Source organism: Sorex fumeus, unplaced genomic scaffold, assembly GCF_029834395.1.
Source record: "Sorex fumeus unplaced genomic scaffold, SorFum_2.1 ptg000063l, whole genome shotgun sequence".
Classification (NCBI taxonomy): Eukaryota; Metazoa; Chordata; class Mammalia; order Eulipotyphla; family Soricidae; genus Sorex; species Sorex fumeus.
This window is the reverse complement of record NW_026606120.1, coordinates 32,583,644-32,610,326: the sequence shown is the minus strand read 5'-3', so window position 1 is coordinate 32,610,326 and position 26,683 is coordinate 32,583,644. Positions and strand designations below refer to the sequence as shown.

At 48.2% G+C, this 26,683-nt stretch overlaps 1 protein-coding gene across 1 annotated transcript in view; it reads left to right on the top strand.

Moving 5' to 3' along the window:
* The window catches only part of FANCC (FA complementation group C), a 212,984-nt gene that overhangs the window by 173,382 nt on the left and 12,919 nt on the right, over positions 1-26,683 (top strand). The window contains exons 8-12 of the mRNA XM_056127708.1: positions 7,659-7,815; positions 18,314-18,366; positions 20,790-20,889; positions 24,424-24,499; positions 26,458-26,539. Coding sequence (XP_055983683.1) covers positions 7,659-7,815; positions 18,314-18,366; positions 20,790-20,889; positions 24,424-24,499; positions 26,458-26,539 — 468 coding nt within the window. The remainder of the gene's footprint in view (positions 1-7,658; positions 7,816-18,313; positions 18,367-20,789; positions 20,890-24,423; positions 24,500-26,457; positions 26,540-26,683) is intronic.

Here is a 26,683-nt window from a genome sequence, read left to right as displayed (position 1 = left end):
ATTCCAAACTCCGGTAGAAAGATGGCACAAAACTGCATTACAGTTATCTCAGTATCAGTCTACTAAATACACCAAGAGATGCAGGGTGGAAGGACGCATTAGAAAATCAAACACAACACTCTGCTGCCTGCAAGAAGCACATTTGAACAGTCAGAGCAAACACAGATTCAAAGGCAAAGGTTGGTAGACAGTTCTTGAAGCAAACAACCTCCTCAAAAAGGCCCAGTGATCATACTAGTATCAGATGACATAGACTTTGGCTAAAAAAGGTTATAAAAGACAGTGAAGTTCATTTCTTAATGTTATGTGCTTCAAGAAGAGCTTACAGTCCTAAATGTATATGCACCTAATGAAACACCAGCAAAATTTATTTTATTTTTATTTTATCATTTTTTTTATTAGTGAATCACAGTAACAGTAACAGGTACAGTAACAGGCTTGCAAACGTTTGTGCTTGTGTTTCAATCATACAATGATCGAGTACCCATTCCTCTACCTGTGCCCATTTCTCACCACCAATGGTCCCAGCATCCCTCTCACCACTCCCACCCCATCCCCTCCACCCTACCCCACCTCTGTGGCAGGGCATTCCCTCTTGCTCTCTTTCTCTTCTTTGGGTGTTGTGGTTTGCAATAGAGTTATTAAGTGGCCATCATGTTTGGTCTATAGTCTACTTTCAGCCTGCATCTCCCATCCTGAGCGGGACCTTCTGGCAGCCTTTACTTGGTGGTCCCTTCTCTATCTGAGCTGCCTTTTTCCCCAGTATGTGAGGCCAACTTCCAAGCTGTGGAGTGATCCTTCTAGTATTTATTTCTAATATTCTTGGGTGTCAGTCTCCCATTTTGTAACTTTATATTCCACAAATGAGTGCGATATTTCTATGTCTGTCTCTCTGTTTCTGACTGATTTCACTTAGCATGATACTTTCCATGTAGAACCACTTGTATGCAAATTTCATGACTTCATCTTTTCTAACAGCTTCATAGTATTCCATTGTGTAATGTACCAAAATTTCTTTAACCAATCATCTGTTCTCGGGCACTCAGGTTTTTTCCAGATTTTGGCTATTGTAAACAGTGCTGCAATGAACATACAAGTGCAGATGTCATTTCTACTATACTTTTTTGCATCTCTGGCATATATTTATAGAAGGGTATTGCTTCTAGTGGGAACTCAATTTCTAATTTTTTGAGAAGCATCCATACTGTTTTCCAAAAGGGCTGAACTAATCAGCATTCCCACCAGCAGTGAAGGAGAGTCCCTTTCCACATCCATGCCAGTACCGGTTGCTTTTGTTCTTTTGGATGTGGGCTAGTCTCCACAGAGAAATATGTGTGAAATATTTCATTGTTGTTTTGATCTGCATCTCCTTGATGATTAGTGATGAAGAGCATTTTTTCCTGTGCCATTTGACCATTTAGATTTCTTTTTTCAGAAAGTTTCTGTTCATCCTGATTGCCTGAGAACAGATGACTGGTTAAAGAAACTTTGGTACATCTACACAGTGCAGTACTATGTAGCTGTTAGAAAAGATGAAGTCATGAAATTTACATATAAGTGGTACTACATGGAAAGTATCATATTAAGTGAAATGAGTCATAAAGAGAGGGATAGACATAGAAAGATTGCATTCATCTGGGGAACATAAAGTAACAAAATAGGAAACTAACACCCAAGAATGGCCGAGATTAGTACCAGGAGATTCACTCCATGGCTTGGAGGCCAGCCGCACATGCTAGGGAAAAAAGCAGCTCAGATAGAGAAGGGAGCACCAAATAAAGGTGTTGGGAGGATCCTCCCAGTATGGGAGATGCATGCTAAAAGTAGACTATAGACTGAACATGATTGCCACTCAATGCAAACTACAACACCCAAAAGAGAACAAAAGGGAATGCCCTGCCCCACAAAAGAGCAGCATGGGGTGGGAGAGTGGGGGGTGGGAGGGATGCTGGGATCCGTGGTGGTGGAAAATGGGCACTGGTGGAGGGATAGGGTACTTGATCATTGTATAATTGAAACCCAAGAACAAAAATTTATAAGTCTACATCTGTACCTCATGGTTTCACTAATAAAATTTTTTTTAAAGTTTCTGTTCATTTCATCGCCCCGTTTTCTGATGGGGTTGAATGTTTTCTTCTTGTGGAGTTCAACCAGTGCCTTGTAAATCCTTGATATCAACCCAATACCCTGATATCAGATGGGTATTGGGTGAATATCCTTTCCCATTCTGTAGACTATCTTTGTATTCTGGTCACTGTATCTTTTGAGGTGCAGAAGCTTCTCAGTTTAAGGAAGTCCCATTTGTTATCTGTTTCTACTTGGTAGGCCAATGGAAAACACCAGCAAAATTCTTAAAACAACTGCTAATAGACTTGAAGGAAGACATTGTTAGCAACACAATAGTAGTTGCAGATTTCAACATCACTTTGATACCTCTTGATAGACTAACTGGGCTAAAGCTCAGCAAGAAATACTTTATTTGAGGGAAGAAATGGAAGAGAGGGGGTTAATAGCTATGTAGGATCTTTTACCCTCAAAAATCCAATCTTTTACATTCTTCAGTGCACAAGGAACTTTCTCCAAGATAGACCACATGCTGGGACATAAAACATACCTCCACAAAGTCAAGAGCATAGAAATCATATCAGCTCTCTTCTCAGACGATGATGCATTGAAAATAGAAGTTAATTACAAAAAAAGAAATAGAGAAGCAACTCAAACACCTGGAAATTAAATAGTTCATTACCAAACAACCAGTGAGTCACAGAGGAAGTAAAGGAGGAAATTAAAAGATTCATAGAGAACCATGCCACCAGACCCCGTGCCAGGCTGTTTCATTCGGGGTGCCCCAGAGGGGGACAGGTGAGACCCCTCTCCTCCCCAAGGGATCCAGCCCAGCAGTTGAAGACTTCCAGAACTCAACCACCATCATGCTCACAGCTGTTCTCCACACGCTCAGGCCGAGCCTCACCCACGAGTGAATCCCCAGAGAACCCAGGTATGCGGGACTTTGTGACTGAGAACTCTGGGTTCAACAGAACTGGGAAAGGGGATCTTCCGCCCATATCCCCCTGTTTCCACAACTCAGTAGTCACGCCCATAAGTTATCTCTGGCTGTCACCAGATAATCTCATCATCAGCCACCATCCAGATCACATGTCCTTCTCTCCTGGAAGGAAGCATGACCATGACCATGCAGCTCGACCCCACGCCAGTCTATTTCATTTGGGACACCCCGGAGGGGGGAGAGTGAGACCCCTCCGCACCCCAAGGGACCCAGCCCCAGCAGCCTACAACCTCCAGAACTCAACTGCCACCCTGGTCATGGCCACTCTCCACACACTTGGACCAAGCCTCACCCACGAGTGAACCTATTCCAGGACCACATGACCACATTTGCAGCCGCATGACAACTCATACCTCACACCTCTCATACTCCAAGAGAGTACTGCACCACATTTGATGGGGTTTAAAGTAGGAGGCAACCAATCATAGAGAGAACAAATATATATATATATATACATATATATATACATATATATACATATATATTAGTTCCCTCTATGATTAGTGCTCTCTCTTTCTCTCTCTTTACACACACACACACACACACAGACACACACACACACAGGGCTCAACCTTTAACAACATGTTAGTGATCTCTTATAGAAGGGTTTCATGGCCCCTGCGTGAAATACAACAATTTTCACACTCTTTCCTCTAAGGAAACTTTTTGGTAGCATTTCCAGTGGTTTTTCATAACAGACAAAATACACTATTTCAGTTCTACTTTGGGGCAGGGGTTGGGGTTTGGGATGGAAACATTTGAAATATGGTGGTGGGAAGGTATAATGGTGGTGGGATTGGTGTTCGAATATTAAATCAGATATTGTGAACTAACCAGGTTCGACTCCTCTGCCCCTCTCAGAGAGCCTGGCAAGCTACCAAGAGTCTCTCGCCCGCACGGCAGAGCCTGGCAAGTTACCTGTGACATATTCGATATGCCAAACACAGTAACAAGTGTCACAATGGAGATGTTACTGGGACGCTTGAACAAATCGATGAACAATAGGAGGACAGTGACAGTGACTTTATAAAATAAATATATTCATAGAAACAAACGACAACGAGGTCACTGCCTATGAGAACTTGGTGGGATAAAACAGAAGCAATGTTAAGAGAGAGTTCACTGCTGTGCAAACATCAGAATTGAAGAAAGAGCCCACATAAATAACTTGACTGCACAAGTTAAGAAACTGGGAAATGACCAAGAAAAGGAGCCCAAGCATGTGGGAGGAAGGAAATAGTAAAACTTAGAAAATTAATGAATTTATATCCCCCAAAAAATCTGAAAGATCAATGAAACCACAAACTGGTTCTTTGATAAAATAAATAAGATCTATTAACTATTAATACAACTTGCAAAGAATGAGAACCTTAATAAATCAAGTCAGAATTGAAAGAGAGGAATCACAACAGACACCACAGAAATTTGAAGGATAACCAGGGATTACTTTGAGAATCTTTATGCCATGGAACAAGAGAACCTAGAAGAAGTGGATAAACCCTGAACTTCTGTCACCTCCCAATGCTGAACCAAGAAGATTCAGAATACCTGACCAAACCTTTCAGTATCGAGGAAATTGAAATGATAATCAAAAGCCTTCACAAAAAATCAAAGCAGGCCCAGATGAACTCACTAGTGAATTCTTCTATACCTTTAAAGATACCTATTGACAATCCTTTTCCAGGAAACTGAAGAAACAGAAACACTTCCAAATAATTTATGAAGCGAACCACTGATGAACATAGATGCAAAGAGCCTCAACAAAATATTAGCAAATTGAATCCAACAATTCATCAAAAAGATCATACACAATGACCAAATAGGATTCATCTCAGGAATGCAAGGATAGTTTAACAATTGCAAGTCAAACAGTATAATACACCATATCCATAAAAGAAAAAATAAAAATCATTTTATCATACCAATAGTTGCAAAGAAAGCCTTTGACAAGTTTCAGCAGCCATTCATGATTTTTTAAAAAATCAACAAAATGGATTTGAAGGAACTTTCCTCAGTATAGTTAAAGCCATTTACCACAAGCCCACTGCAAGTATTGTAATCAATGGGCATAAACTAAAAGCCTTCCCTCTAAGATCAAGCACAAAACAAGGTTGCCCACTCTCACCATTTCTATGCAATACAGTATTGGAAGTACTTGCCATAGCAGTTAGGCAGGAAAAGATATCAAGGACATCCAGATAAAAAAGGAAGTAGTCAAACTCTCACTACATATGGATGGCATAATACTATACTTAGAGAATCCTGAAGATTCTACAAAAAAAGCTTCTAGAAACAATATATTTGTATAGTAAAGTGGCAGGCTACAAAATTAATATGCAAAGATCCATGGTTTCCTATATACAAAAATGGAAGAGAAGAGATATTTAAAAAATCATCCCCATTCACAATTGTACCTCAGAAAATCAAGCACCTCAGAATCAGCTTACCCAAAGAGGTGAAGCAACTATACCAAGAAAATGACATAACACTACTTTAAGAAATAAAAGAGGACATAAGGAAATGGAAGCACATCCCCTGCTCATTGATTGGGAGAATTAATATCAAAATGGCAATACTCCCCCAAAGCATTGTACAATGCAATCTCTATAAGGATACCCTTGTTATTGTTTAAATAAATAGATCAAACACTCCTGAAATTCATATGGAGCAATAACACCTCCCGCCCTGAAAAGCTAAATCAGTCCTTAGGGAAAAAATCCTGAGTGCCTGAGAACAGATGACTGGTTAAAGAAACTTTGGTACATTTACACAATGGAGTACTATGTAGCTGTCAGAAAAGATGAGGTCATGAAATTTACATACAAGTGGTACTACATGGAAAGTATCATGTTAAGCGAAATGACTCAGAAAGAAAGGGCTAAACATAGAAAGATTGCATTCATCTGGGGAACATAAAGTAACAAAATAGGAGACTAACACCCAAGAATGGCCGAGATAAGTACCAGGAGATTTGCTCCATGGCTTGGAGGCCAGCTGGGCATGCTAGGGGAAAAGGAAGCTCAGATAGAGAAGGGAGCACCAAATAAAGGGTGTTGGGAGGATCCTCCCAGGATGGGAGAAGCATGTTGAAAGTAGACTATAGACCAAACATGATTGCCACCCATTGCCTCTTTTGCAAACCACAACACCCAAAAGGAGAGAGAGAACAAAAGGGAATGCCCTGCCACAGAGGTAGAGTGAAAAGGGGGGAAGTGGGGGGTGGGAGGGATACTGGGATCCGTGGTGGTGGGAAATGGGCACTGGTGGAGGGATGGGTATTTGATCATTGTATAATTGAAATCCAAGCACAAAAATTTGTAAGTCTACAACTGTACCTCATGGTGTCTCACTAATAAAATTAAAAAAAAAAACTTAACAACAACAACAAAAAGATGGGAGGCATCACTTTTCCCAACTTCAAACTATATACAAAGTGGTAGTAACTAAAGGAACATGGTATTGGAATAAGACCCTCAGGTAAATGGGTTAGACTTGAATATCCTGAGACAAACCCTCTGGCATATGACCAGTTCATCTTTGATAAAGTAGCAAGAAATGTGAAGTGGAACAAGGAAAGCCTCTGCAACAAGTGGTGCTGGGAAAACTGGCCTCCAAAAAAAAAAAAAGAACCCAGACTCTAAAACCATGCATATTGCATATTGATTGTATATTGTATTAGTATATATTGTGTGTTGCTGATAGTTTAATCCTTCCATCCACACCATGACGGGGATTCTTTTTTTTTTTTAGTTTGGGGGCCACCCCACAGTGGTGCTCAGGAGTTACTCCAGTGGAGTTCAGGGTGTGATATGTGGTACAGGGATTGAACCCAGGCTGCTTGTGCAAAGAAAGACCCTTAACCCCTATCTCTCCAGCACAGGACCCTTAACCCCTATTTCTCCAGCACAGGACAACCTAATCTACTAATGAATCTATTGAGGAAGTTTGGGAGTGAAGTAAGTTTCCAGAGGATCTGCAGCTGGTAGTGGTCTGTGATCCTGCTGGTTGCTTTCACTCTGATGCCCAACCATGCATTGGGAGACTGTGTTATAACCATGGGTATCACAGGTCGTTTTCACTTTCATTTTGCTACCATGCACTGTCTTCTTCCATCTTTACATATTTATCCTTTTTAGAAGTTTTGTTGAGATTTTTCTCAAGGTAAGGCGTATACTCACTTTATTTTGCAAGTAGATACTTGGTAAATATTCATTTATACTATAGCATTGTAGCATTTTCCGCCCGTTGTTCATCAATTTGCTAGAGCGAGCACAAGTAACGTCTCCATTGTGAGACTTGATACTGTTTTGGGCATACTGAGTACTCCACGGGGAGCTTGCCAGGCTCTGCCATGCAGGTGAGATACTCTCAGTAGTTTGCTGGGCTCTCCCAAGAGGGACTGAGGAATTGAACCCAGGTCGGTCACATGCAAGGCAAACAAATACCCTACCCACTGTGCTATCACTCCATAATAAATACTGAAAACTACTATGGTCATGGTCAAAGAACTCACGAATTGAATTCATTGCTGGATTTGAGTTCTTTGTTCCAGTAACTCACTGCTATTTAAACTTTTATTTCTTGCTGAAAGGAAGAAGATATCTCTCCCCACATCAACAATAGTCTGCCTCTGGCTTCGGCACCTTCCCAGCCTTGAAGCCACAGTGCTGCATCTCTTTAAAAAACTGGCCTCCAGTGAGAAAAGGTGCATGAAAAGGATCGAAGGCTTTGTGAGGGATTCATTACTGGTATGTACTAAACTCTCCTGAAGAAAAAAAGACCCTTAAGATGCTGAATATTGTTTCTTTCCTTTAATCTGAGGGGGAAATGTCAGTCAGATAGTAACTCGCACCTTTTAGTTTTTTCCTTACTAAAAATTTTTTATTATGTTTGATACAACAATTTTGAATTATGTTTCTGATTTTGGGCCACAAAAAGCAGAGGTTTTGTGATGCTCAGAGGTTGCTCCCAGCTCTGTGCGTGGGAATCAGGTCCAACCTGCGCCTCACGCATGCATGCAGAGCCTGCGCTCCGGTCCATTGGACCACCTTTCTGGCCCAAACTGCAAAACTTAAACTTCAGGGAATGATTTCACCACCCTCTAAGCCTTGATTATATAACCTAAAAACATTTGTCAAAGAGAATACAGTCACAGAATTTCTTAGGAAAGATGCAAATAGTACCTCAAAAGCCATAATCAAATGGAATGCACTGGGGAAATCCCAGAACCAAAGTAGTTGGTTCCTTCTGAGGACAATTGGAAAATGAGAGATTTCAAGGTATTAGGAAAGGGTGTCCAAGGAACCTAAGAGAAATAGAAAATCAATTTCTGTAAGATACTTAAAACAAATTTTAGGAGGCCAGAGAGATAGTACAGCAGGTAGGCCACTTTCCTTCCACCCTGGACAACCCAGGTTCCATCCCCAGCACCCCATACAGTCCCCTAAGCCCACCAGAAATGATCCTTGAGCACCACGAGTTGTGGCCCTTTTGATAAATGTTATATAACCAAAATAAACAGACAGATACAGATAGTTATGGGGCTGAAGAGATGAAAGAGGCACTGCAGGGTGTACGGCGCTGGTCTTGCATGTGATCAGTCCATGCCCAGCAATGGGTATGACCCCTGAGCACTGCTAGGGTGAGGGAGACCCCTAAGCACAGAGCCAAGAAGAATCCCTGAGCACATCCAGATACGGCCCCAAAATAGAAATAAATAAAACTGTATTTCTGTATGTTTCATTTTAACATACTGAGGGAGTGGTAGTGCAGTGGGTAGGGCACTTGTCTTGCACACAACCAACTGGCTCTGGCCCCGGCACTTTATACAGCCCCCTGAGCCCTGTGAGGGGTGATTCCTGAGCAGTCAGGAGTAAGCCCTGAAGACAGCTGAGTGTGCACCCCAAAAAACTAGGATACATACTGAGAAAGTCTGTGAGTCCCGCAAGCAGCTGTGTCACCCAGAGAGCATCATGACTGAGCATGGGAAGGAAGGGAAGAGGAGATGCTGTTACTAGAAGGGAGAGCTGCAGGGTGGCAGCATCAGGTCAGGCACCTTGGTCATGCCGCACTGCAGCCCCGCGCACTGAGCAGCCTGGCCCGGTGGCTGAGAGTCCACTGGGTGAGGCCTGCAGGCAGTGGCCCCTAGGCCGTCTGAGCACTGCTTTCTGCACACCCTCTCAATAACAGCTGTAGGAATCGCCGCCCACCAGCGGCTCATTTCTGTTTGGGTCCTGTCGGACCTCCTCCAGATGGATGGTCAGTGAGCAGCCCTGCCCACCTCTCCCCGTGCCAGGAGAGCTGCAGGCAGTAGTTGGGGACACATACTGGCCCCATATCTATAGTGGCCAATAGGGGGAAATAAATGAAGACGGGAAGATAAAGAGAGAAAAATAATGAGAGCACATTGTGTTTCGGGCTTGGTAGTAAAATCAATTTACTTTGCCATTCAGATGTTGTATGTTAAAGAGTACTAAGAATGCATGCATGAATTTATTAAATTTATTAAATACTTTATTAAAATTTATTATAAATTTGACAATTCATTAAATCATTTCAGTAAAATTCAAAGTAAAGACTTTCTAACTTAAATCTTTATGCTATAAATTAATTTTCACTGGCCCTCGTTTAGTGACAAAATATAACTGAGCTTTTTCATTGTTTTTCAAGGTTCTTCTCAGTTTTTCTTTAAACTTTATGCCTGTAGAAACATTTTCATTTCATTAACTTTTCGGAGTTAGCTGTTCTGTGCCATTTGATGGCGACTTGATGACCATCTGTGCTGTGGGCCTCTGGACCTCAGGCTGGGCAGAGTTTGGGAGCCGGGATCTGGCTGTGCGTGGGGAGGAGGCGGGCGCTCCCATCCTGTGACCTCTCTCTTCCAGTTCAGAGTTCAAAATGATCTGTCTTGAACAGCTTCAAAGTCAGTTGGTTTACAAAAGCATTTATCAGGATCATGTGTGTCGAGATTCAGAGTTTGCATTATGGGCCAGGGGTTCCAGGGGGTGTTGCGCAGTTTAATTTATTGTGGCATAGGCAGGATGCGACCTATCAGTGCCTTACTTCAAGGGTCCAGTCATGGTGCAGAGTAGAAAGTCCCTGGCTGGTGGGACTGCCGCCCTCACGCACCATGGCCTGGCAGGAGCAGGGCCAGCCCTGCGTGATCAGGAGGGTGACCGGGAGGACCTGCTTCCTGACCGCATCCCCTTATTCACTTATCACAGTGCAATATCTGGAGTAGTGACAGCCCAGCTCAGAGGGCACGGGCCAGCTAGCTTTCCTCTCAAGAAACCCGATGCCTATTACATTAGAGCTGGATTCCGAGAGTGATTAAAGTGTGATGGTCTACATAACTTTGTTTTATTTGGAGCTCTGTTAACTGTGTTCCCATCTCCAGAGACTAGACTCAGTCCTGGAAATTCTATAGTTACCAAAATGTTGCAGAAACACAAGATAAAGAGTGGCGCAGGTTGTGCAGAAAAAAATATCGCCCCCCCCACCCCCACCATGTTCTTTGACCTCTCAGTGACTTGGTGTTTTCTAAGGCTGAATAATAAGGGACACATCTAAAATAGTGAATTCTATTTGCATCTGAATGCATCTCAGTTCTAAATGCATATGTATGTTTTTTACTTCCAAAATTAAAATAAGTCTTCATACATCAGTGACATAGCGGTGTGGCATAACTACGTATCCACATCTCAGAGCCAGCACGGACAGCGTGAGACTGAGGTTAAGTGTGCTCACTGGCCCTGAGCCCAGCAGCAGGATGCTGACCCCGCACACGCCCAGCCTGAGTTCCTTCCCAGGCACCCCATAGAGTCCCCCAGCCTCGTGAGGAGTGACCCCTCAGCACAGAGCCAGAAGAAAGCTCTGAGCACTGCCAAACGTGACCCCAAAAAGCAACAAATAATGCCTCTCAAGGAAGCAGGTGGAGCTGGGGCGCTGGGCCCCGTTGGGGACAGTACTAGGACACTGCCTGCCAGACACAGCAGGCAGACTTGCAACATCACAGTGTCTGCAGAAAAGTAAGTTTTCAGTAGTTGTTTTTAAGACTCACTATAGCTTCCGTTGACTGCGTCACTGCACATTTTCGTGGCCCTGCCCTGCTGCAGCCCCTCCGTAGGTTGACGGTTGGCCTCAGTGCCACTTTCAGTCCCTGGGAGAACTCCTGTGCGTCTGACAGAGCAGCCGGGCTGCAGGATGTTAGACCTGAGAGGTCAGAGATGGTTGTTCATATTCCACATCTGGGTGGGAAGTGCTGGCTCAAGCTTTACTGGAGCACTGTGCGGGGGCTCAAGGCTCCAGTGCTCACCGTTCACTCCTGCGCTGACTGGCCTACCAGTGGCTCAGCATGGCCGCTGCTGCCTGCCTGTCCAGATGCTCTCTCCTCGCTGTCAGGAGAGGAGTGGGATTTGGCTTCTCGGTGTCTCGGTCAGGGAATACTCCCGTGCTGCCCAGTGCCACTTGCTTCCAGTCTAGTCAAGTTCCCTCAGTAACGGTGGGGCAGCAGCCTTGGACGTGTTTGAAACTGAAACAAAGCCGATTCCTCGCCCTCCATGGCCTGTCTGCTTTAGGAGAGGCGTGTTATTCCCACACTCTCCAGCTAGTTATCACAGTCTTCCTCTACACAGGTCACACTCCACCTTAGGAGATTCCGCCCACATCAGCCCCGCTCTATGGAGCTGGTTGCTTAGCTTAGGCGTTGTACTAATGCTCTCTTTTGCTGCTCACTCATTGGAGACGTCCGAGCAGTCTGGGGCTCTGTGGGGTGATGGCCGCGTTTGGCCAGTGGTAACTTACAGGGTTCAGCAGGAAAGTGGCGCCTGCCTGAGGCTCAAGGAGGCTGGCGTCAGGGCAGGTGCTCTTTGTAGCCTCGGCCTCATGGGGGCACCAGATCTCTCAGCATTGTCTGTCTGAAGGGCCCAGCCTGCAAGCGCTTCCTTGCTGTAGGGAGCAACCTGCCAGAGAGGAGAAGCAGAAAGCACAGGGCAGTTTCAGCCTTTGTCTCGCTGAGCTGAGCTCAGCACCAGTTGGAGCACTATCCTGGCCAGACTGTGTCACTGCAGAGAGGCCAAGGGCGCGCCAAGGGGAACCACAGGCCTGGGGAGTGTGTTCAGTGGTTGGAGTCTGATCTCCTTTCCCTACTGCACCCAGAGATGTGAGTTGATTTGAAGCAAAAAAGTACATTTGGTACTTGTTAAGATATTTTTTAAGCCCAGAAATGACAGATTTATCACTAATTAAACAACAATTACATTATGGAGTACTGAAAAAAGTGTAGTATAAATAACATCTGGTAAAGATTAGAAAGAATTTTTCCAAGCTCTAATTTTTTTAAAGAAACGTGAATGTTTTGAAGCAAAATTGATCCTAAAATATAAATGGCTTTTTATGCAGTAGGTGGCACCGAAAAGTTTTGGTGAAATGGTATCACCCTGCTAAACCCCTCTCTTGACATGGATGATCTCTTCCTTGTAGAATGGTGAGATCCTGGTAGTGAATCCGTAATACAGCTCACAGAGGATCCTGATGTATTGCGTTTGAACGCCCTGTTTGCCTAGGGCTTCGATGCCTGCTTCAGTCTCAACAGAATCAAAGGCCTTCTTTAAATCAATGAACGTTAGACAGAGCAGCATCTTAAACTCCCGAGAAACCTCACTGAGCTTGGTTACCATGTGGATGTGGTCAGTCATGCTGAATCCTTTTCGGAACCCGGCTTGTTCGCATGGTTTTCCTTCATCTAGTGTTCTGCCAATCCTATTCAGGATAACTCGAGTGAACAGCTTGTAGACAACAGACAACAGGCAGATCAGACGATAGTTGCCAATGTCGTGGGTGTCCCCTTTCTTGTACAGTAGAACATGCTGGTTTTCCATTGGGACAGAACCTTGCATTCAGACAGGTAGTGTGTGAAGAGTCAAGCCAGTGTATTGATGAGAACAGATGGCAGGTTCTTTAGGTGTTTGGGTCTGACCTTGTCTGGGCCAGGTGCTGTTTGCTTCTTTACCAGCGAAATGGCGTGTCGGATTTCGGAAGGGAGAACATTGGGAACAACATATCCATCCTGCAGAATTTGGTATGTGGGCATGTGGACGTGGCTATCAAAGGGATCTGAGTAGAAGTCATGGATAATCTTCTCCATTGCCCTTCTGGAAGATGTGATAGATCCATCAGGACGTCGGAGGGCAATCATCTTGGTCTTGTAGTTGGCGAAGGACAGGCAGGTGCTGCAAATGCTTTTCCTAGCTTCTGCTGCATCTGCCAGCACTATTGCTCTTCGTTCTTTGAGCTCTTTCTTTATCGCTTCTCTGCACTGCTTTGCGGGCTCGGATATTTGCTTGCGGTTACCTGAGGCTTGCATAAAGCCACATTGACAAATGAGCTCAAGAGTTTTTGAAGACAGGTGTCTTTTTGTGGCTCTCTCTCTCTCTCAGCATTCCTCGCACAATCATGGAGGTGCTGAACCAGTTGATCATATTCTTTGTCAATGTTGTCAACGATGGCATCTTCCCATATTGCAGCAATAGTGCCAAAGAGCTCCCAGTTGGTGGTCGTTCTGGGAGTTCTCTTCTTAAACTTTGCAGCCCTTTCTCCCCGCTCCGTGAAGTAGAATTTTGCACAAAGGAGATGGTGGTCTGATCCCATTTGGAATTTCAGGACAACAGCGACATCGGTCAGACAAAACCGTCAATTGAATATGATGTGGTCAATTTCGTTGTGGAACCGTCCACTGGGAAACTCCCACGTCCAACATTTAGGTTCGGCCTTCTGGAACTGTGAGTTACCATGGATGGTCTTGGTCAACAACATGATGAACTCAGACAGTCTGTCACCCTGTTCGTTCCATTCTAGGCCATGGGTCCCAATGTGGAGGTCTTCAGGTGATCTTCTCGGTTCTATCTTGGCATTAAAATTTACCAACAGTGATCTTGTAGAGTGTGTGGTTTTCTTTATAGAACTTCTCTGGCTCCATGTAGAACTTCTCAATTTCTTCTTCATCATAATTGGATGTTCATGCATAGACAATGAAGATAGAAACTTCTGGCAGTGAGCCACATCTGTTCAAGTGTAATCGTCTGATTCAGGTTGTTAGGCATTCGAATGAATCAAGGCTCATGGCCAAATTTGTGTTGACAAGGACACCAACACCACCAACGCCTCTTTTGTCGCATGTTCCAAGAAAAAATTCTTCTCCAGTGTTGAAAATGGCGTGATGTAATTGATGCCTTCTTGTCTTGTCAGACAAATGATGTGGTACTTGATCTTTTGCTCCTGCACCATCAGGTCCTTGATGGATGCATCAGATACCAACATAAGTGCATTGAAAGTACAGACAGTCATTTTTGTCCTTCTTTGTTTTGGCAGCCTGCTTCAGCCTTGATATTTTATCAGCCTCTCCTTCCTCATTCTTCTTAACGCTGCCTGTATTGGTGGCTCTTTTAGGGTCAGGAGAATGAGACCCATTGTATTTACTGGTTTTGGCATACTGAATGCGCCACGAATAACTTGCCAGGCTCTGTCATGTGGGCGGGATACTCTCGGTAGCTTGCCAGGCTCTCCTAGAGGGATAGAGGCTTTTAGGGTGGCCTCCATTCGCTCTCAATGGAACGAACATGTCCGAATGCAACAGTTATGTGTACCTAGGTCAAGAACTCAACATGACAAATAACCTGGCACCTACCTGAGTTGCGCAAGAGGAAGAGAGCAGCTTGGAACGTTCTTCAAGAGCGTCAAAGAAATAGCTAAGAGGACGAAGAACTCTGGCTCCAGGCATATCTCTTCCATTCCACTGTTCTTCCTCCATTAACATATGCCTCAGAGACCTGGGCCCTATGAAAACAGGATGAGAACGCTATTCGGGTCTCCCAAAGAGGAATTGAAAGAGCTATGCTTGGAGTATCACTCTTCATTCAAGTGAGAGAAAGAATCCGGAGTTTCGACTTCCATTGACGATCAAGAATCAGGGACGGTGTCCCATTTGCCAAGACGTCGAAAATCAGATGGGCTGGACATGTAATGTGATTTGGAAATTACCACTGGACTAGAGCCATTACCGACTGGATTGCATGGGACATCAAAAGATCACGTGACTGCCCACCTACAAGATGGTCAGACTTCTTCGTCAAGACCCTGAACGATCGGTTTGAGGCTCTTCATGTTCCTGAAGCATGCAGATTGGGCTACATTAGCATGCGACAGGGACGAACGGAGACATTACTGTCACCAGCTCGAGCAAATCAATGAGTAAGGGGATGTCAAGTGAGCAAGTGATCAAGAGATTTGCAGTAGAGTCCTTTGAAAGTTGAAAAGAAGAAAATAGCATCATGAAACAATGCATATTCGTCAAATATGCCTTATTTTACATGCCATGAAAGTTGTAAGTAAATTTTTCAAAAAACGAATTGTTCCTAGACCTTATATTTTGTTGCGGTGCAGGGGGCTGAATGCACTTTCTTTGACTTTTGGGCTACAATCGCAGCTCCCAAATGGTTTCTGAACTCTGTAAAGGAGTTTAGTGTTGACATAACCTTGAGAAGATCCTGTTTTTATGAAGAAAGCTGATTTTTCGAGGATATGATCACCTGTGAGCTACATGAGGGCCTGAGAGTCTAGGAGGGAGCTACACGATGGAGTCACAGCCGCTGGGGAGGTTGGGAAGTTTCCTAACCAGTCTTTTAAAAATGTGATTGTTGAACCAGACGTGCACAGGGTTGCCAGCCTGCTTTGGTCCCCGCACCAGCAGGAGTGACCTCTGAGCACTGCAGGAGTACCCCTCAGCTCTGCCAGAGGTGACCAAAAACTCCACCATCCCTGCCACCAAAAAGGTGACTTATTTGGAGAACTTCCCTCCTAGATACTCAGGGATCGTGCCTGCTCCTTGCTCGGGAGTGAGCAGGGTGCCTGGGCGTCTGAGGTGCTGTGACCGAGCTGGCCCATGTCCGCCTCCACTTCTTAAACAGATGCTGAGGCAGAACCGGCCTCTGCAAAAGGGACTTCAGTGTCTTATCTCACATCTACAGTTTGCTTATTTGTTTTTGACTTTGTGTGTTTGGGTTCCACCTGGTGATGCTGAGGGCTTACTTCTGGCTCTGCACTTTGGCTTCACTCTTTGCGGGCTCTGGGGGTCCTGGAGGGTGTTGGGCAAGTGCCCTCCCTACCGTGCTGTGACTGGCCCTCTCCTTTTCACAGAGAACCGTTCCTCTGAGGACGTACAGGGATGCCTGGGGGCTGCTCCCTCCCCAGAGGCCTTGGGGGGCCACCTGCTGACCAGGGCCTTTCTCTGGCCATGTCCTCTCTTGCAACGGGCAGTCTTGGAGAAAGCCAAGACCCCTTCGGTTCCGTGGTCTCCAGTCAGGGTAGGGCACCCCTTGCCCCTCAGAGGAGCTTTGCTCCTGCAGCACTTGGGAACCCCGCGACGCCTCCCGCAGTGCTTGGGAACCCCATGGTGCCTCCCACAGCTCTAGGGGACCCTATGGCGCTTCCTGCGATGCCTCCCACAGTGCTCAGGAACCCTGCAACACCTCCCATAGTGCTTGGGAACCCCGTGATGCCTCCCACAGCACTCAGGAACCCCACTACGCCTCCCACAGCGCTCAGGAACCCCGTGACGCCTCCCGCAGTGCTCGGCGACACCGTGGAGCCTCCCGCAGTGCTCAGGGACCCCGTGGCGCTTCCCGTGATGCCTCCCACAGTGCTCGGGGACCTTGCGATGCCTCCCACAGCACTCAAGAACCCCGTGATGCCTCCCACAGCGCTCAGGGACCCCGTAATGCCTCCCACAGCCCTCCCGCGGAGAAGTGGGTGCCCCCGCCCCTGGCCCTTCCCGGTGTCCCTGCAATCTGTGTCTCCCCTGGTATGGACTGCAATCTGCGGCCACAAGGCAGCTTGGCTGAGTCCCGACTGCGTGCTGCTGCGCCCTGGACGGGGTCTGGTGCCTGGTGTCCGGTGGCCGGTGCCCGCTGTCTGGGGTCCGCCAGCCTCACCTCACCCCGCAGGCCCGGAGGTGGCTGGGGTCTCTAGCTCACCTTCCCTGTGGCCGAGGCCCGAGTGTTAGCGGGGCTATGAGAAACGGGGCACTGGGCACCAAGAGAAGCCTCCCCTGGGGGGACCCAAGCAGGGCCTCTCCCCCACCAGCACTCGGGGAAGGGAGGGATGAGGGAGAGGGAGGGGTAGAAGGGAAGAGAGAGAGGGAGAAAGAATGAAAGAGAGGAAGAGGGGGAGAGGGAGGGAGAGAGAGATTCAGGCCACAGGAGCAGTGGCCCAGCTGAGGCCTGCATTGAGCAGCCTCCTGCCCACTCCAGCCAGCCCAGACACCTTGAGGAGTCATCCACACCTCAAGGTGAGAGCTGTGACAATAGGGGTGATCTTGGTGGTGTGCACAGTTACCCCCAGGTCTAGCCCCAAGATGCCAAGGAGAGCCCACCCCACTCCACGTGGATGCCTCTGAGAAACAGCTGTTTCAGGGCATGGTCTGCATCGGGCTCCTCTGCCGAGCCCAGGCAGACTGACCAGCCAGTCAGACTCTGACCAGTAGAGCTGGGTCAGACCCACAGAAGCTGCCGCAGCCTTGGTCTACCAAGGCCTGCCGCAGAAGTCCTCTGAGCCTAGATTCGAGCAGGCTCGCCCTGAAGCCAGGAGCCTGGAGTTGTTTCCATTGATGGTCTTCTGGGAGGAGGGGAAAGGGCTCCCAGGCGTGCAAGAAGCCTGGGCTCAGGTCGGCTTCCAGCAAGGCCACGATCCTTCATGACTGGGTGCCAAGAAAGCAACAGCAGGAGCAGCTCTCACCTTGAGACCCGCCTACTGTACAGGTCAGGGTCACAGCAGTTGTGTCAAACCAGTGGCACAGGAAGCTCCCCTGCCCTCACTAGCACTGGCTGGAAAACGCTTTCTCATTTCCAAGGGCATTTCCTATGCCTCTGGCCCTTCCTTGCTGTGCACAGTGAAGAGGCACGGGGTGGGGGTGGCGGGGGGAGGAAGGAAAGCTGCCCTCACTCTCAGGGAGAACCACTGTGCTCTGTACAGCCGCTCTGTGCAGTGCTGACTCTACTCTGACTCAAAGGACTGTGCTCCTTTGACAAACCCCAGCTGTTTCAGGGCATGGTCTGCATTGGGTTTTGACAAACCCCTATATAAACCCCTATAAAACAGCTTTGACAAACCCCTATGTAAACCCCTGTTCCAGACAGTCGTTTGCCTGATGATAGCAAGACCTTCTTAATGAGATGCTGGTGCTTTCCTTTACAGCCTGAAGCAGCCTGCCATCCTGCTGTATTCAGAATTGTTGATGAAATATTCAGGTAAATGCTGTGCTTCTTTTTTTTCTTTTTCTGTTATGCCCGGTGATGCACAGGGATTACTCCTGGCTTTGCAATCAGCAATTAATTACTCCTGGTGATGCTCAGGGGGCCATATGGGATGCTGGGAATCAAACCTGGGTCGGCCACGTGCAAGGCAAACACCCTCCCCACTGTACTATTGCTCCAGCCCCAATGCTGTGCTTCTTAAGGGTGTTATTCTACTGATATAATTTAACAATGCACTGTTTCTAAATGAGGCTCCAAAATTCAGTGAAGTTCCTGGCTATGCCCTAGGGAAATGCATTCCCCTCTCCCTCCCCTCCCCTCTCCTCCCTGTCTTTCCCTCCCTCTCATTTCCTCCCACTCCTCTCCCTTTCTCTCTTTCCTTCTTTCTTCCACCCTCCCTCACAAGCACCTTCCTTGCTTTTCTTTGACGCTTGAGAAAATTAGTTGCTGGTTCCAACTTTTCTGATTTTCTTTTTGTAAAAACCAAAAAACTATGTAGTTAAAAGCAGTAAAAGCAGTAAAATATTAAGATAACTTCCTTGAACATTTTTAGGTTTTAGTGATGTAGAAAATTGAATTAGTTGCCCAGTCATTAGTCTCGTAGGACTTTTCACCACTCAAGATAAGGGTAGCTGAGCAGACCCTTTCACCAGGTGTGGGCTAACCAATCTCTTTAAAGGATCTTATGTTAGGGAAAAATCAAGAAAAATGAATAAGTAGTGACTTTCTCTCTTATGGACAAATTCAAGTATGTGTGTTACCTTGTGTTATGTTTACTTTTATTTTGAAAATATAAGGAAGAACTCTCTGGGAATTGCAGCTGACAGGGGATAAGGAGACCTTGAAGGATGGAACTCCTGGGACTGACCATCCCTGGCGTCCACACTGGCCACCACATGATAGGAAACCCCTCACAACAGCACTGAGATCCATCAGGTGTCACCTCCTCACTCAGCACTAGGTCCATTAGGTGTCACCTCCTCACTCAGCACTGGGGTCCATCAGGTGTCACCTCCTCACTCAGCACTGGGGTCCATCAGGTGTCACCTCCTCACTCAGCACTGGGGTCCATCAGGTGTCGCCTCCTCACTCAGCAAGTGGTCCATCAGGTGTCACCTTCCTCCCTCAGCACTGGGGTCCATCAGGTGTCACCTCCTCACTCAGCACTGGGGTCCATCAGGTGTCGCCTCCTCACTCAGCACTTGGGTCCATCAGGTGTCACCTTCCTCCCTCAGCACTGGGGTCCATCAGGTGTCACCTCCTCACTCAGCACTGGGGTCCATCAGGTATCACCTCACTCAGCACTGGGGTCCATCAGGTGTCACCTTCCTCCCTCAGCACTGGGGTCCATCAGGTGTTGCCTCCTCACTCAGCACTGGATTCCATCAGGTGTCACCTCCTCACTCAGTACTGGGGTCCATCAGGTGTCATCTCCTCACTCAGCACTGGGGTCAATCAGGTTTCACCTCCTCACTCAGCACTGGAGTCCATCAGGCATCACCTCCTCACTCAACACTGGGGTCCATCAGGTATCACCTCACTCAGCACTGGAGTCCATCAGGTGTCACCTCCTCACTCAGCACTGGGGTCCATCAGGTATCACCTCACTCAGCACTGGAGTCCATCAGGTGTCACCTCCTCACTCAGCACTGGGGTCCCTCAGTTGTCGCCTCCTCACTCAGCACTGGAGTCCATCAGGTGTCACCTCCTCACTCAGCACTGGGGTCCCTCAGTTGTCGCCTCCTCACTCAGCATTGGGGTCCGTCAGGTGTCGCCTCCTCACTCAGCACTGGGGTCCGTCAGGTGTCACCTCCTCACTCAGCACTGGAGTCCATTAGGTGTTGCCTCCTCACTCAGCACTGGGGTCAATCAGGTATCACCTCCCTCAGCACTGGGGTCCATCAGGTGTCACCTTCCTCCCTTAGCACTGGGGTCCATCAGGTGTCGCCTCCCTCACTCAACACTGGGATCCATCAGGTGTTGCCTCCTCACTCAGTACTGAGGTCCATCAGGGTGTTGCCTCCCCCCATATACTTAGTACCGGGGGTTCTAGACAGAGTCTCGGCCCACACCATTCTTACATGGCCTTCAAATAATGGTGACATCTCCAGTTGGTCTGAGAATGCCTCAGTTTCTTCGTGAACTCAGAAGTTCATTGACTGAGCGCATGCTGCAGTTCGGGGCTCATGGGCACAGACCTCCGCCCCGCTCTTCCCGTCACCTGCCTGGAGCTGACCCAGCAGTCTGACAACACACTAAGGCGAGTGGATGTGATGACTGACCAGGACAGAAACCTGGTCGATCCGAACCCATTGCATTAAGATTGAAATTGCCAAAGCCCGCAGCACCCACATAGAGTTCCCACCCCTCTTCAGAGTTCAAGCTCACTTGTTTGCATCCAACTTTGCGTGCCTCAGGTCAGCCCTCCTGGAGACCGATGGCGCCCCGGAGATCCTGGCCACTCTTCAGGTGTTTATGTGGTGCTTTGTAGAAGCTCTGGAAAAAGAAAACAAGCAGGTTTGTAGTCCTATTCATTCAAGACCAATTACAGGGGAGACCGCTGAGAAGAGGTGCGAGTCCACACAGAGCGATCTGTTCCAATGGTTTGACACGTTTGTTGGTGAAGAGAATGTCTGGAGAATGCCCCATAAATGGGAAAGCCATGAGCCATTGAAAATAAACAAGTTTCATTTTTGTAAAATATTTTGTAGATATTTTTAATTTTTTGGTTTGGGGGCCAGGTCTGGCAGTGCCCAGGGCCTTTCCTTATCTCTGTAGGGATCACTCCTGGCAATGCTCAGTGGGGTGTTTAGGATCAAATCTGGATCAGCCATGTGCAAGGCAAATGCCCTCCCCACTGTGCCAGTCCATAAGCCACAAGTCTCCAGCCTGTGCTGATGGCCGGAATCTCTTCTTGTTGCATTGCAGGGCACTGTCCTCCTGGTCTGTCTCCCCCTCCAGGGCGACATTCAAGCCCTCCCAGGCCTGTAGGGAGCATTCTGAAGCCCACTGTGGCCTGTGCTAACTTAACAGCAATGTTCGTGTCTCAAAGCAGGGCTGCGAGCCCTTAGCCACCCTGACCCCATTCCCATCACATGCTCTGGGTCTCAAGGGGAAGGAGCCCAGGGGTGAGGGAAGAGCTAGGTGACGGCAGAGGAGTTCATGACGCAGCTCCAAGGGGAGCCCACTGTCAGGGCAGAGTCCAACTGCCGAGGCTGGCTCAGAGCAGGCCCTTTGTGACTGTCCCCCAGCCCCTTGGAATCCCTGCAGTGGCTGCCCTTTTGGGAGAAGTGCTGTGGCTTAAGTGCCCAGGGCTGTGCGCTTCCTGCCACGTGAGGCCCTTTCTGATTCAGGAGTCTGTGAGAGGAGACCAGCAGTGTGTGTGCTGTGCGTGCAGTGCTGTGCCTGCAGTGCTGTGTGTGCCATGTTTATAGTACATGCAGGGCTGTGTGTGCAGTGTTTTACTGTGCTGATGTGCTGTGTATCCTGTGTGTGCTGTGTGTGCTATGTGTGTGCTGTGTGTTCTGTACTGTGTGCTGTGTGTCTCTTTGTACTGTGTGTGCTGTGTGTACTGTATGTTCTCTGTGTACTATGTGTGCTATGTGTACCGAATGTTCTGTGTGCTATGTGTGTGTTGTGTGTGCTGTACTGTGTGTCTTTGTGTGTACCGTGTGTGTGCTGTGCTGTGTGTGCAGTGCTGTGTGTACTAACCATGCTGACCCTGATCTTAGAGAACCTCTCAGGACCTAGCCAGGAGTTCTGCTCCTTAGGATGATGGTCAGTACCTAAGATGGCCTTTCCCTGCCCTGCCCTGGTTGTTGGTGGGACTGCAGTGACCTATGACCACTGGTGCTCGCCTAAGATTCCAAGGGAAGCAAGCTTGGAAGGGGTGCTGGGCAGCCAGCACACACTGTGAGACAGCTGCAAACATTCCTTGTTTCTCAGAGTGTCCAGAGAGCTCCCCCTCATGCCTGCCAGTAGCTGGCTGGATGGAGCAGTGATGAGAGCAGCGCGGCCAAGGGTCGGGCTCCAGGTCTCTGTGCCGTAGACTCTGGGTGTGCGCTGGAGAATGACCCGTGGCAGTGGAGAGACCAGAGCCCTGAGCCCAGGCCGGGGTCCCTCCCTGCAGCCACATGGTCTCCCCTGGGGGCTGCAGCTGGCCCCCCCTCTGGTAGATCCTCACTGCAGCCCTTGGAGCCTTCGCTGGGAAGCTGCCAGGATGCAGCCCTTCTCCTTGGGGCGTCTGGGTTGCTTCTGGGTTATCGTGTCGTTCTGGAAGTGCTGCTATGACACGTGCAGAGGATTCTCGGCACTGCTGAGCTCCCCCTGCCAGCTGGGCCGGGGGTGTCAGCAGCCGTGACCCCGTGCCTCTCTCCATGCCCACCCGCTGCCTTGCCCTGCACAGCACCATCCAACACTGGCCCAGCTGCACCAGCTGGCCGGACCCGGGCCGTCACAGCCACTCCTTCTGCACATGCCAGGGGTCCGGTACAAAGACACTCAGTTCAGAGCAGGGCAGTGGCAGTGCCAGAGGCCCAAGGACGAGTGTCCCAACAGAGCACCATGTCTCATTCTGAGGAAAACATTTTCCAAAACTGCTTGGTGGTTCTGGAAAGCAACCAGAAGTGTAGCTAGGATTGAGGGCTCACCCCCGATGAGAGAAACCACCCTGTACTCCTCCCTCCCAACAGTGATACCACAGGATGGGAGCACAGCTAGAACTCAGGAGAGAGCCTGGGCCACCAGGAAGACAGGACAGATGCAGCGGCAGGAAACTGATAGCAGAGGGTCAGCCTAAATGAATCAAAGAGTACGTTTCTTATCAAACAAAAAATAACCAGGTATACTAGTTAAAAGGAGAAACTTGAGGTTGGAAAACTATGGCCCAACTGTATTTTGGTTTTAGGAGATCCACTTTATTTAGCAAGATACAGATTAAAGTAAAAAAAAAACAAAAGGAGGGCAGTGGGGAGACCATGCTGCAGCAGGAAGTCGCTTGCCTTGCCTTGCATGCAGCCAACCTGGTTTCAACACCCAGCACCCCATATGGTCTCCAGAGCACTGCCAAGAGTGATCCCTGAGCACAGAGCCAGGAGCAATCCCTGAGTACCTTGAAGTGTGACGTGAAAGGGGGTATGATGCCACCAGCAGGTCAACCTGCACCTGCAGGGCGAGTACATCAGCAGCCTGATGGTGCCTTCAGACTTCCTGGTACCCTAAAATTGCCTCTGTGCCTTTGGCCGAACCCCAACAACTTGGGGCCAAGTTTTTTCTGTATATAATTTTTTTATTTTATAAAGTAGTTCACAATATTTGATTATATTTAATATTCAAACACCAATCCCACCACCATTACACCTTCCCCCCACCATATTTCAAGGGTTTCCATCCCAAACCCCAATACCTGCCCTAAAGCAGAACTGAAATAATGTAATATTTCCCTCTAAGGTTGGTTGCCTCCTACGTCGAGTCCCATCAGCTGTGGTGTGGTATCTTGCAGTATGGGTAGGGTTTGTCCTATGAAGTGTTGCCATCCAGGGAAAGGTTCACTCGTGGGTGAGGTTCGGTCTGAGAGTGGAGAGTGGCTGTGAGCAGGGCAGCAGTTGAGCTCCAGAGATTTTCGGCTGCTAGGGCTGGTCCCTTGGGGTTAGGAGGGGTCTCACCCGCCCCCTTCCGGGGTACCCCAAGTGAAACAACCTGGCACGGGGTCCTGTGGCATGGCTATGGCGAGCGTCATCTTGATCCCTTCCAGGAGAGAAGGACATGTGATCTGGATGGTAGCTGATGACTGAATTATCCCGGTGGCTTATGCGCATGACTGCTGAGTTGCCGGACACTGGGGTATGGGGGGGTGGTGAGTGACAGGCAGAGGATCTCTGTTCCTGGTCCCGTTGAACCCAGAACTCATCTTTTTTAAGATAATAAATATTTAAGAAAACATTCTGTTCATGTTATTGCTAGTGGCTCTGTTTGGGGCAGAGGATGCGAGGTTTTGTATTAACACCTGCTCCCAGTTCATGCTGTTTTGAATTTTTCATTGTTTTTTTATAGCTGAAGTTTCCGCTCCAAGCCTACTTTCCTTATGCGTCTCCAGCTCTCATCATGATGCTGCTTCAACGCCCAAAAGGTATGTGGAGGCTGCTTCTGGGGGGAGCGCCCAGCACACCCAGCCCTCCTGGCTTCTGACTGACCCACCAGGGCGTTCAGCTGTCCTTCCCGACGTCCTGCAGGGGGTGTTGGATCCCTTTTCTTTGGAACTTGGTGTGAGAATTTGCTGAAATCCCCACTTAGGATCACTCTTCTGCTCTCAGGAGAAACAAAGCCTTGAGGCAGGTCTGGCTCTCATGCTTCAGGGCCCGGGGCCTGCTGTGCCCAGGTACCAGCCAGGACATGGGTCAGCTTCAAGGAAATTACATTTATTTGTATTCCTTTTATCCTACTTTTGTTCCTCGCTGCAGGAGGGGAGAAAAGATAAAATGATTAATCAAGCAGATTTTAGTAGAGGTATTGGACCACAGCTCCCTCAGCCTTCCCCCAGAGAGGATGGTCCATCCTACCTGTCTGCTTGTCATTCAGAAGCAGAATAAAAGCATCCGTTCCTGCCACAGCCTCCAGCCTGAAGGAAAGCTGGGCATAAGCTGCACGGTCAAAGGCAGCGTCTTCAGAGGGTAGGATAAAACATCAGTCATGTCTCCTTGTTGGTTTGTTTGGTTTTGGAGTCACACCTAGCAGTGCTCAGGGCTGACTTCTGGCACTGCTGAGGGGTGATTCCTGGCAGAACTCAAGGATAAGTCTCCAGGGAAGGGATGGCGCCTCACCACACTCTACTGGGCCACTTTTGTCTCCCTTTTTCCCTGAGACTAGAGTAAATAGATTTGAGGAAAGTGATTCAAAGCTTTATAGCATTTTGCAAAATCTAAATTTTCCCACTGCTAAAAGCTGTAGGTTCTCACCCATAGTGACCCACTATCTCTGGGATTCTAGAGACTTGGGGTGCTAATATCTGTCAGGGTCTCTGGTCAAACATATTGGAGGAACTGAACCTGTGGCAGAATGTGAGAGAACTTGAGAACACTAAGGAAAGTCAGTGACTCCCTTCCCAGAGTCCCCCCAGAGAGCTGCAGTCAGGCCTGCAAAGCCCCGTGAAAGTCCAAGTGCTCCTGGCTCCAGGATTGGAGTCACTCTGCCATGGCCCAGAGCAAGGGAGGAAGTTTGGGGGGTTAGGGCTGCTACCCTCTGCCCTCTTTCCTAGAACGGTACTCTGCATGTCACTTTTGGAAGACATGAATGTCATTCTCACTGGTGGTTTGAAGCAGTTTGTAGCAGTTTTCTGTTAATCAGAAATTGATTTTGCATCCCCTGTAAGGTCCTATGTGGACATAGAGAGTGAACCACTAACGAACGCTGACTGTCCAGGAGCCCAGGCAAAGGGAACAGGAAGGAAGCTGAGTATGCGTGACTAATACAAAGAAGAAAACAAAACACGTCTTCCCAAGGCTCACAGAGCACCGCGGGTCAGAGGGAGAGTCTGGTGCTGTACCTGCCATCTGCATGTCTGTGGAGCAGCCGTGGTGTCTCAGTTACATCACCTTTTGTGTGTCTTCAACTGTGAAGTCTCCGAGTACATGAAAATGGAGTAACCATTTTCAGATGCTGCTCAGAGACATACATGCTCTGTTTAAAGCCACTGAATTGTGGAAAAACAAAACAGAAAACAAGCTTAGTAAGAGACATCTCTTGTGAGTGGTGCCCCATTCTCTGCCCCTCTCACCATAGACTGACTGTCAGAGTCCAGGTGAAGCCCAGGCCTGGAGGCGCAGTGGGCAGCGCACTCCTTCCTGGCCATCCTTCGTCTCCACATATCCCCTTGGGGCCTGCACAGGACTGTGGTAGAGGTGGGCACAGAGCTCAGCAGCCTCTGCAGAATCATCCTGGCATTTTGCTCTGAGGACACTGATGGACCTTTCTTCCTAGGCTAAGAGGAGACGCTGTGTGGGTTCCAGGCCGGAACAAAAGGCCTCCCCTGCGGCTCAGGGTCTCGGCGGGAGACCGTGCCTCAGTCCCTCTCTCTCTCGCTCCTGACAGGCGCTCCACAGGCACAGTGGCTGCAGCCACTCAAACAGCTCTCCGACCAGCTCCGAGAAGCTGCTGAGGAACAGAGTGACGGGTACGCAGACTGCAAGGGGCCGGGGCTGCTTCCCACGCAGGGTTCATGCTCCTTCTCCGAGTGGGACAGGAGGGTGCTGGGCTGGGCTCCAGGCAGCCCCGAAAAGCAGTGCCAACCAAGGGAAGCGGGCGAGCAGCCTGGCAG